The sequence below is a fragment of the Tiliqua scincoides genome, chromosome 8, assembly GCF_035046505.1.
Source record: "Tiliqua scincoides isolate rTilSci1 chromosome 8, rTilSci1.hap2, whole genome shotgun sequence".
NCBI classification, from domain to species: domain Eukaryota; kingdom Metazoa; phylum Chordata; class Lepidosauria; order Squamata; family Scincidae; genus Tiliqua; species Tiliqua scincoides.
Genome location: NC_089828.1, coordinates 53,670,479 through 53,682,603, shown reverse-complemented (window position 1 = coordinate 53,682,603; position 12,125 = coordinate 53,670,479). Strand labels below are relative to the sequence as shown.

The window sequence follows — 12,125 nt, the reverse complement described above, 5'->3', positions numbered from 1 at the left end:
AAAACATGGGCATATGTCATCAATTATCAGAAGAGACTTCTTCCCCCTCCCCAGCCCTTGCATGTATGCAGTTGCTACATGACTGCATCTTATTATTTTGCATGGAAAGTTCCCTGAAGTTCAGATTATTACATTAGATAGTGTATGCATCAGATGCTAATTGGTAGTGGTTAGGACAGCATATCAGAAGTAATGATGGGATTAACAGTAGGACTGTTTGTTTAAGTCAGTGTTCTTCAACTTGCGAGTCATGAAACCAATGGGATCATGAAGCCTCATTTGTAGGGTCGCAGCCACTTACAGGAGCAAAAACGGCCGGCTTCCATGGCTTCACCAGGATGAAGGAGTGGAGGAGAGAGGCATTTGCCCAGCCTCCGTATCCCATGAAACTTTGCACGCAGTCTCACTGGTCGCCATGCATGGAAGAAGCAGGGCCTTGCACAGCAGATATTGAGCAGACAATTTGGGATCAGTGAGGATCTGCAGGACCTTTTTTTGGATCATGGGGAGGAGGGGCAGGTGTGGGCAGTGATGGAAGCAGGTGTGGGCAGATTGGTTCCTGGGAAGGGAGCAGGTGGTGGGACCCAAGGCTCATACTTGATTTATTGTCATGGCATGAAAACGATTGAAGGCCACTGGTTTCAGGCCTTGGCTGCAGCTTCTTAACGGGCTTGTCTTAACTCTCAACATCATATTTCCTAACAAAGATGCTTATGCTCTCTCTTTTTGTTGTCGTTGGTTGCAGGTTTTGGGTTTAACGGCTTGTGGCGGTTTGCGGGACCATTTTCTAAGGTGAGGGACCTGGGCCTGCCTGCCTCTCTTTGGCAGCTCTTTTTGGAAATGCCTACCTGGCTGTGACCACGTAGCTTCTGCTGGAGGCTAACAACCACATTCATATTTAATAAGGCTACAGCACTGAGTTAGTAGATGAGATGAATACTGTGTAAACCTTTGACCAATTAAAGGGTCATTAAGTATAATCGGTAATTGATTATAATCAATCACAGATTTTTTAAAAATGCTTTATTTTTAATGCAAGTATTTCTAAAAGCTGCAGGTGGCAAAAGTGCCATCTTGGAAGAAGCACTGCCTCCTATGTGATGGGGAATCTTTCTCTCTGACAATTTCTGCTGGCAAACTTGCAGGAGTGTTTGATATGGGTGACACATTCAAACATGCTATTCTCCACCTGCAGTTTGAAGTGGTGCTGTCCACCACCTGCATGTTGGAGACTCTGCCTTTCTTGGTCATGCAAGAGAGTGAAGAACAACAAACTTTGGTTATTGCATGTGTGCCTGCACACACAAAGCATTTCTGTGACCATAAATGCACAGCCTATAACATTTCACATAAGCCACTCATTATCCCAAAGTGTTGGCTACTTCTAATGTAATATGTTCTTGGTAACCAGCAAGAAAAAGGCGGAGAGAGTGATTTTCACAAATCAATTATAGCTGCAGCAGTAGTTCATCTATGGAAGTGAATTCTTGCAAAGTTTACTGTTTCCTTGTCTATGTCAATGTTTTGGGTCTTGGTCCAGAACATAGTTGGAGGTGGCCTTTTCATATATTTCCCACCAGCAAATTCTGTTCCTAGGTCTGACTATCCAGGTGCGACAAGGACACAGGATGGCCTTTACAGTTAGGGCTGCAGTGGTTCTACAAATATCACATTCAGTGGGTTTTTGAAAGTCTTATATTTTGCATACCCACAAAAACAGATTCTTGAGAATCTCAGCATTCTTACTTGATTTAAACCAAGCTGCTGGCCTTCATTGACTTGATGGTGTATTTCACAGAATTTCTGAGTTGAGCAAAGGATGGAGAGCATCTGTCGTATCTCTTTACTGTAACACAGGTCCCCACAACTGTCAAAGATCAGCCTGTGCACTCTGTCCCCTCAGACTCTTGCACCACAGTGAAGTGCTTCAAAGCAGTGACTCTTGACAAGTCAGACAAACAGAGCCTTCTCTGCAGTAGCCCCCTGTGTGTAATCCCAGCTGCGTGTGGTGTGTGATACTCTCTCACTCCCAGCTTTTTAAAAGGGCTCTAAAATCTGTTCCATTTAACTTTTGGTGGTTGTTGCAGTGGGATTGGGTGATAGGCTTCTCTGCTGGTTTTGTTGCTTGGCATCTCTCTGTTGCAATGTAGTTTTACATTTTTAAAAACTATTGTTAGCCACATTCAGGTACGGCAATATGGCCAGATATAAATCCCTAAAGAAATAAATTTGCCCAGCCAGCGAGGCAGAACTAATGGGTGACTTGGAAACTTCACTGTGATGTTTTGATGATATTGAATGCATGTGAGACCCAGACAATCATTCCTGTCTTTCAATGTAGTCCTCTGTGTGCCAACTAACCTTTATTTATGACTTTTGATGTCTCTGTGTTTGCTCTTCCCTAAGGAGGAAGCCATGAGAGAACTGGCCGTTCTCAGTAAGAACCCTTTGGTGCAGGAGCAGAATTGATTTATTTCTCATTTTCTAGCAAACCCAAATCCCAGACTATGCTGAGCTCATAGTGAAGTTCCTCGATGCCTTGATTGACACATACTTGCCTGGAATTGATGAGGAGGCCAGCGAGGAGTCCCTGCTGACGCCAACATCTCCTTATCCTCCTGCAGTGCAGAGTCAGCTCAGTATTACTGCGAACTTGAACCTCTCAAATTCCATGACCTCACTTGCAACTTCCCAGCATTCCCCAGGTCAGTCTTCCATTCTTTTCCACTGCACACCTTGAGGTGGGTCCCCTTAAAACGCCTTTAGGTGAATTTGTTGCCTTTTCAGCTCTTGAGCTCTCTTACTGTAATGCCTGCCCCCTCTCCTTGCTGCGCTATAAGACTCTTGTTATGTTAGGTTCACCTCATAGACATTTCTAGTACTGGAAAGGCACACTTTTGCACCTGCCTGTGTTTCATAGCTGAGACAATAGCTTAAGACAAAAATAACACAAGCAGTTGGTGCGCTTGGGGCTTGCTTGGCTCGCCCTGGCTCAGTCCTCTGGATGCTTAATTGGCGTGGACAAAGCATAATTGGTTTCAGGTTCCCCCAGGCTATAAAATGGCAACAATCAAGGTGAGCTAGAGATTTTGTGTGTGTGTGTTCTAAGCAAACTAAGGGTTATTTCACACATTACCCAGAGGCAAATCTGGGTTTGTAGTAGCTGAACATACACTCAGTAGGCAGCAGCAGCTATCCAGCTCTCATTTGAATGTACCTGCTTGCAAAATACACAGTTGTCACATTCATGCTTTTACACGTAAAGGATCTTTACAGCTTCTTCCCTAAATCAGCTCTTAATCCCTCAGAATAGTTTGCTGCAATGGCATTTGAAGTGTTGACTAGTGGCTTCATATCACTAATTTTTGGCAAGAAAATGTTACAGCAGTAAAAAGGTAAATAGCCTCTTCCTCCATGGAACAGCCCCAGTCTGACGCATGGTTGCTGCACCCAAGTAAAAGTAAGCTTTCAACTACACCAGCATATGGTTAGTGTAAAAAGTAGTTTGAGTCTAAGCTAGTTGCCATCATCAGACTTTGTGGCAGTGAAGTGATGCTTACAGCCACTGTTGTGGTTGCTGCTAACATAGGTTTGAAAGTTAAGGGCAGACCAGGCCAAATATCTTTGTACATCTGCTGAGCTGGTGGGAAGGGTTCAGCAGAACTTCATGACTTGCTGGCTCAGAATCAGTGATGAAAATAAGTATGTGCTCTTTATCTTAATTTGCGTAATTTCTGCAGTTTGTAGAATTGCAGAATTGAGTTTTCCCAGGTGTAGAATTTTATTGGTAAGCCTAAGAGCCCAAACAGCCCTAAGCATAACAGTGGCCTTCCTCAGAGATATGATAGTTCTAAGGACTTGGGTGTCTTTTGAAGATTGTAAGTCAGTAAAAAGGCAAAAGAGGTGCTTGATACTAGGAGTGTTGATGTCACCAAGAAGCCCTGTAAACTGCCAGGCCTGTGTGTAACTTGCCAAGTTTCAGGGTGAGTAGTGGTTATTTCAAACAGGCAGGTATAAAAACAGGCATGGAGAAAACCTCCAGTCGATTTTGGCTGACTCTTTAAGCCAGTCTGTTGCCTATCTTATTTCCGCAAAGGTTGTTGGTTCCCAATCAGGCAAGTCTCTTTAAGTGTGCATATAGTTCTTGCTACATGCGCAGTAAGAGCCATAGGAACTTTTGGAACTAGAGGGGGCTTACATAGAAACATCAGGTGTGGCTGAATTTGGCAGTGTAGGAGAGGCTACTGATCTTTGAGAAACAAAGAGAAAAAATATCCTTTGCATGGTGCAGTTCTCTCTCCCACCTTCTCTTGGTTGGGGCTGGTGGTTTGGATCTAAAGGTGCCCATTTGCTGGCAGAAAACCTTTTCTACTCTTGGAAGGGCTGTTTTCAAGTTAGTGGAAGAGTGTTGTGTGAGAAAAATGGTCCCAGATCTGGACAGGTTCTTGCAAGTCCTTTTTATTATTATTATTATTATTATTATTATTATTATTATTATTATTATTATTATTATTATTATTATTATTATTTATTTTTTTAGTACAAGCTCAAGGTAAGGGAACAAAGTTCCTTTACCTTGAGGGGCCCTCCAAAACTGTCCCCCCACCGCAGGATGTGGCACATGCCCCACTGGCACAGCTGCATCAGCATTAGAAAGTTGGATAGGATTGGGCCCTTAGTTGTTCCCAGAACAGGGCTAATACATTTTCTCCTTCAGTTTACAGTTCTTTGAATCCAAGTCATAGAGTGAATTTTTTTTGTTGTGTTTTTTAAAGTGTTCAAACTGATCTAAGTATGCTTTTAGGTTTGAACAAGTTCTGTGATACAGACCTTTTCGAAACTCTGATTAAAGGCCCCGTATTTCACTTGCTTTTTATGTTTGTACACAGTCAAGTGTAAAGGATGGGGAAAAATTGTTGTCCTGCATCAAGTCTCATGAAACCAAGATTAACCGCCTGCTCCTGTTCTTGCTCTGTGGTTTCCTTTCTTCCCACCTGAAAGCAAAAACAGGAAGGTGTTACTGTGTTCGGCAATAGCTTTCTGGGCCATTCTGTAGCCTGTGGATCTCAGATTTTTTTTAAAAAAACTCACCGTTGCAGAATATAATTTTTAGGATGAACCGATTGGGAATCTTATTCGTAGGTTCTAAGGCTACATGAAAATGAAGTGTGCACCTGACTTTGGGGTCCGCTGTGCACTGCAATCGGGTTCTGGCACAGTATCACAGACTGTCAGCAGCAGCCAGGCACAGTATTTCAGTGGGAACGGTCTTGGCTGCTGACCGTTCTGGCACGCTGCAACCAGAGTTGAGAGCAAATTAACACAGGGAGGTCCTTGGAGGTGAGCGGCTTTTCAGCTAGGTTGGTAGGAACCCAAGTGGAAATACGTTCAGTAATACCTGCCATAATTTCATTATGCTAGTTAGTGCAGGCAGTGCTGAGCTGGCTGAATTAAGGATCTGACCGAATAGACAGCAGCTTCTTATATTCATATTCTCCTGTCCAGGCCTGTAACTCAGTGGTAGATCACCTGCTTTGAATTCAAAAGGTACCTGATTCAGTCTCTATTATACTTGCCACTATTTCATTATATCACTCTTGGTCCTGGGTGTGATTTTTACAGTATTATATAGGAGGAAAAGGTTAAAATCAATAAAATCCTTCAAAAGTAATAAAGTACAGCTGTCTGCAATGTGCTTTTAGCCAATGGAAGCTGTGTATTCTGGCTAGCGCTACACCAATGAGAGCAGTGTGTTTTGGCTAGCATTGGGTTTCACATGCTACCGTGAAATGCCTTGGCAGAGAAAACAACAAGCAAGGCAGTTTATGTGGCCTAGATGCCTTTTTCAGCAAGAGACCTGTAGTTCTCAAGGATGTTTCATAACTGGGCTCATCCTCTTTCCCATCACCTTCCACCACTGCCACGTACAAGGAACAATGGAAGCAGTGGTCAATTATGCAGCAGGCTCCAGCCTAATGTGCTGGTGAGTACAACACTATGAACACAGAACGGTGTTATAATTACCTCCCATAGTGCTATTTCACACAGCATTCTGTTTTCCAGGAACATATCCACAGTGTTTTAGGAGGTATTATTGGAATCTGCTTTAAACCTGAGTCTGGTCATCCTTCAAAAGGCACCAATATTTTACTTTGTGGTTTTCATTCATTGTAACATGACCTCTTTCTTGGGCATTCTTCATCACTGGAATGGAAGGGGTTGTGTTGAAATGGAAGGGGGGTGTGGGGGTGTGCCTGTGAGAATTTAATGGCTCAGTGTATTTTCATGGTGGGGATCAGGTCATGGCCCATTTATTTATTAACATTTTTGGCCAAACCTTTTTCTTTCATCCTGAAACACTCAAAGCCATTGTGTTCCATAAGATATCTGGGTAACAATCCAGATTCCGTGAGTATTAAAAAAAAAAATACACCCCCAAACCATCAGATGCAGAAGTGAGACTCTCCCATACAGTTGCACTTACCAGCAATTCACTACCCAAATTTAGTATGCTATCAATATGGAGTATTATAATGTCTGCGAGCAAATAGAAGTGGAATTGGAAAGGAATCAGAAAGGGGATATGAGGTGCTTCCTACATGAAACCCTGGACTCTTTCACACAGAGAAAGCCAAAGTATAACCCCTGAAATATTTTGAAGGAAGCTGTGTGCACCAGTGCAAAGCACTTTGCTAGAGACAAGCACATAGCTGTGTCCATTTCAGGCACGTCCTACATTAAGACATGAGAGCACTTCATTAGATTAAGAGGGTGAGTTTGATACTCAAAATCTAAGAAGGCTTACTGTCCCAGAGTATTACATACACCCCAATCCTCTTCCATCCCTGCTGTGCCTTGTTGGAACCGATGCTACCAGCATTCCTCAGTGGGTGCTTTTAAATGGTTTCTGCTGTGTGTGCATACAAATAAATACCAATTTGTTTGCTTGTATTCATTGTCCTCAGAGGGCCTTTCTTTACCTGTATTTACTCCCCTATAAGCACCACCTCCCTTCTGGTGCCATCTGTACTGACATTGCACCAAAAGATTATGAAGCTGCCTTAGTAAAGGGCAAGTGATTGGTCTGTCTAGCTCAGCGCTTTTGACACTGCGTGGCAGAGGCTTTCCTGCTTCCCTGGAGATACTAGAGACTGAATCAGGTACTTTTTGAATTCAAAGCAGGTGCTGTACCACTGAGTTACAGCCCTGGACAGGAGAATATGAATATAAGATGCTGTCTACTTGGTGAGATTCTCAATTCATCCAAATGAGCATTTTCTGCACTAACTAGCAGCAGCTTTCCAAGTTTCAAATGGGGCTCTTGCCCTGTCGTACCTGAAGATACTGCCAGGGATTGAACTATACAAAGCTATGCAAAGCTCTGTTGCTGTCCCAGCCTAGTTAGAAGGGTAGGCACCAAAATAAAGTCTCTGGAAAGTGTATTTCAAAACCACAAAGCAGGCAGGAATACCAGTGCCTGATGATAACTCACTCGTAATGCGAGTTACAGTGGTGGGATAAGATAAAATCTCATAGCAAAGATATGACAGGAGAACAAGGGACAACCCACTGCAAGTATCTTCAGCATAAGTCCCTCTAAAGCTAAAGGGGGCTGCGCTGGGCCACAGCTATGGCTTTGCTGGATGTTTGTTCAGTGTCATGAGTTTCACTTCATGCTTGAAGTTTGAAGCTTGGAAATAAGCAGGGGTGACGTCCAGTCACTGACCAAGCACCAAACCCTTCAGAGAGTCCACCCACCCTAGCCATACCCTGAACCCTCAATACCTATGGCATCAGTAGCACTAAGTATGCAATCAGGGTGCTGGTGGGGAGATAACATGGAGAGGGGTCCAGTGTAGGCCCTCCCCATTCCACAGTCTGGCACTAGTACTGAAAATGAACCTCATGGCTGCAAGGAGCATGTCAGTCGACCAACTCTCATAGTCTTAAGTAACAGCTATAGTTTTTGGCATTCTCTCTTGTGAAATTTTGTGTTTTGAAGCCATTTTTAAAAAAAAACAGTACCAGTAACTTCCATCCTGTGAGAAGATAGCTTGGGAGAGGAGGGGAGTCACAGATAAGCATTCTCATGTCAGTGTTTTCTGTCTTGCTGTCTTCTTTCCCAGCCATAAATGTTGATCACTCATATTTTCTCTTTCATTCTGTGTCTGTGAAGCTTCTCTGCCTTACTCTAAATCTGCCGTTCTCATGCAGCTTCCTCATCCAGGTACACTCTCTACTTTTCATTCTGCTTGCATGAGCTGCTGCTTTGATCTGTTCTGGGGCTCATTGGCAGAAGGAGAAGTTCATTTCTTGCAAAGCGGGGTCCTAAAGTCTAGGTCAAACTGGGAGAGCCGGAGAGGGGGGAGAGCTTGAGTACATGAGTGCAATGCTTCTGCTGCTGGGTGCGCTGGGAACCAGGAGGTGGTTAAGAGCACAGAACTATGAATTTGGGCTGTGTGGACCCGGGTTGAAATTCTACATTGGCCATGTAGTGGCTGGCTGGCTGTTCAGCCAAAAGCAGTCTGTGTCTCCTTCAAAAGATAATATTGATAAGCTTATGAAGCATTTGGCACACAGATCCTAGCTATGGAAAGGACAGCTATGACCAGCCTACATTTGGAGAAATTGCAGGGAGACCCTGTTGGATCAGACCAACCATGGATCATTTCCCACCTTAGTCAACTTAGTGCTTCTGGGAAGTTCATAGTTGAGGCCTGAGGGCAGCAGCTTCCTATCCTTCGCTGCTCGAAAAAAAGCCAGCGCTGGTATACAGCCTTTTTGAAGATTTTATATAACTATCCTGGACAATAAGCCTTAAATGTCTTCTCATTAGTTTGTCTACTCCCTTTTTGATGCTACCTGAGCTAGTGGCTGTTACAACATGGCCTTGCTTTAGGGACTTCTCAGTGAGAGAGCAGACGAGGGCACTGTTCACAGAGCATCTGTTTTCCAGAGCAGCCCTTAGCTTCTGAAAACAGTTCATAGTTACCATAGCCAAGCCCTGTAAGCATGTCTTGCGCCACAAAACATGTTTATTTCAGCCAGCATTATCCTATTGGTTTTCCTTATTTGGTTTTTAAGTTTCCTTGTACTGATTGTCGCTTTAATTGTGAGTTGCCATTTGTTTCTTTAAAAGTGGCCAAATGTGTAAGCATTCCCCTCGAGAATGAAGCACTGCCTCTAATGACTGCATGGCAGTACACGTGTGTCACCGCAGACTTCTCTGCACGGGAGAAGGAACAGCAGAGGATAACAGGGAACTACTTACCTTGATTCTTCCCGTCTTGTAGGTTTCTTTACTCTGTGTGGTTTTTCTGTGGTGGGAGGAAGCAGAAGAACCAAAATAACCCACTGGTATTAGGAGCCTTTAAAAAAATACATATTGATGTGCTCAGAAGTAACTTCTCTGGCTGAACACCTTGGAATTCATGACTTTAAAACTCTGTAGCTGCACAAATCTGACTCCAGAGTTGTGCCTTGTTTGGTTAAAAAAAAAAAAAGAATGTTACAAGACAAATTTGCGTTTTTTCAGTTCTTTCACTCATCTATCCCTTTGCTTTCCCCAAGAAGCAAGACAATCCTAAGCCAATTCTTTAAAAAAAACTGTAATTTTTAAGGTATCAAGTATTTGGATTCAATTAAAAAATAGTAACTCCAGATTCTGAGGCTTACTTTCTTTTCCATGTTTCTGTTTTTTCCATGTTAAATCATTTTAATTTCATCCTTCCAAAGAATGTGAGATTGCATCCATGATCTTTAGTAGGGGACCTAGATTGCCCAGTAAGGTCTGTAGCCAAGGGAGAATTTGAACCCAGTTCTCCATGGTCTAACTCCAACATTCCTAACCACTACAGTTTGAATTGACTCCTCATTGTGTGAAAAGGGGCCGGTTCAGAAAGTATTGCCTGTAAGTTTCATCATGATCTGTTTGCACTGGGTATCCTTAAAACATTTGCACCGCAGAGGACTTTGTTTGCTAGTTTGCCTCATTTAGCAGCAGCTCTACCCAGTATGCAAACTAAGAGTGTTTCCCAGAATTCTCTGCAGTATCTTTGGGTGGGTGGGTACTGGGGCTGCCCCAGGGCCAGCCCAAGATCTACTGGCACCTGAAGCAACAATCCAGGTAAGTGAAGCAGTTACCTCCCTTACCTGTAATGGGCCAGGCTTTGCTTCTCCAGCACTCTAGCCCACCGCCTTTCTCTCCTCCATACTTCCCCTTTGTCTCCCTCTTCCTTTTCCAACCCAGGGAGTGAATGATCAGTGGAGGCAAGCAGTTAGATGGGACTGGATGTCTGCTGCCTGAGGCAACCACTTCAGTTGGCCTTACGGTTGGCTAACTTCAGTTGGCCACTTCAGTTGGCTAACCCTGGAGGGCACACTCAGTTCACTTAAAGCACCTGGGCCGTGGTGGGCGCAGCATGTGAGCCCAGACTTGTATGATGCTTCCAGCACAGCGTGCCCCCCCTTGAGTTATGCTATGTTAGTTAGCCACCTCCTTTGCCTGTATGGTTGAGCATACCCTACGTTTTGCTCTCCATCTGTTTTATCTGTCTTGCCACTCATCAGTTGCCGTGGGTAAAAATCATTCTCTCTATGCAGGCTTCATTTGCATGCAGAATGCTGAGCACATAATACAATGGCTGCCAAAAACCTCTCAAGGACACAGTGCGTACACGTCCATTTTGCTGTTGCAGGAATGCCAATGAGACCCAAGCATCAGGTATCCAACTGTGTTGTTGGTAAAGCTGCTCATTTTTCATGGTTCCACCGGGATGCCTTGCTGCAGCTTGACCGTCTGGTCTCTCCTCCCTTCTCTCTGTCGTAAATGTGGCACTGATCAATTCACGGTTACGTTTACTTTGCATTAGGAGAATGAAATTCTATTTCATTATCTTGAATCTCTGGCACTTTGGCATATCAAGTCCATTTGCATGTTTGAGCTTGATATGCATAACACATTCTGCTTCTGCTAGTCATGGGGGAGGAGAATGATTTAGGTAAGAGAAGCTGGGTCCCCTGTCCACGGAAGAGGGTCATCAACCCTATAGTCTCTTAAAAGACCACACTGGATCAGTCCAGAGACCCACTTAGTCCACCATCCTGTTTTCAGCACTGAGCAACCAGAGGCGTCTGGGAAGCCCACAACAGGGCAAAAGGAAATGTCCGTCTCTTGCTTGTAATGCCAGTACTGCCTCTGGCATACTGCCTCTGAATATGGAAAATTCACGTAGTCACCTAGGCTGTCCTAGTCATTGAGAGATATCTTCCCTCTCCTCCATGTATGTATCTAGTCCCTTTTTTAAACCATCTAAGCCAGTGGCCATCACTGCCATCACTACTGGAAATGAATTCCATAGGTGAATTATGCATCGTGTGAATTAATGTGTCATTTGGTGAATTGGTGCTCATCAGCATCATAGGGAGACTTAAATTCTAGTGTGCTAAACACACAAGTAAATTGTGAATGACCACAAGGGGGTTATCTTGAAGAAAACATTGCATGAGTGACAGAATAAATACATGTGGTCTTGAAAAGATGGTCAAAAGTTCTTTCAAAGTCCTGTGTGACACATTGTGTGAATACAAAAGTGTGCAATGTGATGGCAAAAATATAGAGCCAGTCTGTACAACTTGTCATCTACTTAAGTAAAGCCCTCACCAGGCCCTCTACAGGCCAGCCACATGGGTCTGCACAGAGTCTTGTTGAGTCCCGACCAATCCAAGGTGCAGGAGTACACTCAGAAGGTCATCAGTAGAAGCTCTAGAACACATTCCAATGTGACACTCAACCCTTCCCTCTTTTGACCTTTAAAAATATAAGCAATCAGATTCTGTAGTAAAACTAGAGAAAACATAATGGTCTATGCATGGGCTGCTGTGTTCATTTTTTGAAGGTCCTTCTAACCAGCCTCCCCCCACCCTGGGTTAAATATTGGCTTCCAGACAATGTACAGCAACCATAAGGGTTCTGCACTGCATCATGGCTCCAAGCCAGAGCTGTTGCAGAGAGCCAGGAAGTGGGGAACAGAGTCTACTCAGGGGACTCCCACACCGTACCATTTCTCCCGCTTCCTGCTTCATTGGCAAAAGGACAACTCTGTTATGATTAATTAGGAACAGGA

At 43.9% G+C, this 12,125-nt stretch overlaps 1 protein-coding gene across 4 annotated transcripts in view; it reads left to right on the top strand.

Annotated features, from left to right (window-relative positions):
* Nucleotides 1-12,125, top strand: part of NF1 (neurofibromin 1) — a 177,285-nt gene that overhangs the window by 156,510 nt on the left and 8,650 nt on the right. For all 4 annotated transcript variants that reach the window (XM_066634972.1, XM_066634973.1, XM_066634971.1 and 1 more), the window contains 2 exons: nucleotides 746-792; nucleotides 2,489-2,705. In XM_066634972.1, the coding sequence (XP_066491069.1) occupies nucleotides 746-792; nucleotides 2,489-2,705 (264 nt within the window). The remainder of the gene's footprint in view (nucleotides 1-745; nucleotides 793-2,488; nucleotides 2,706-12,125) is intronic.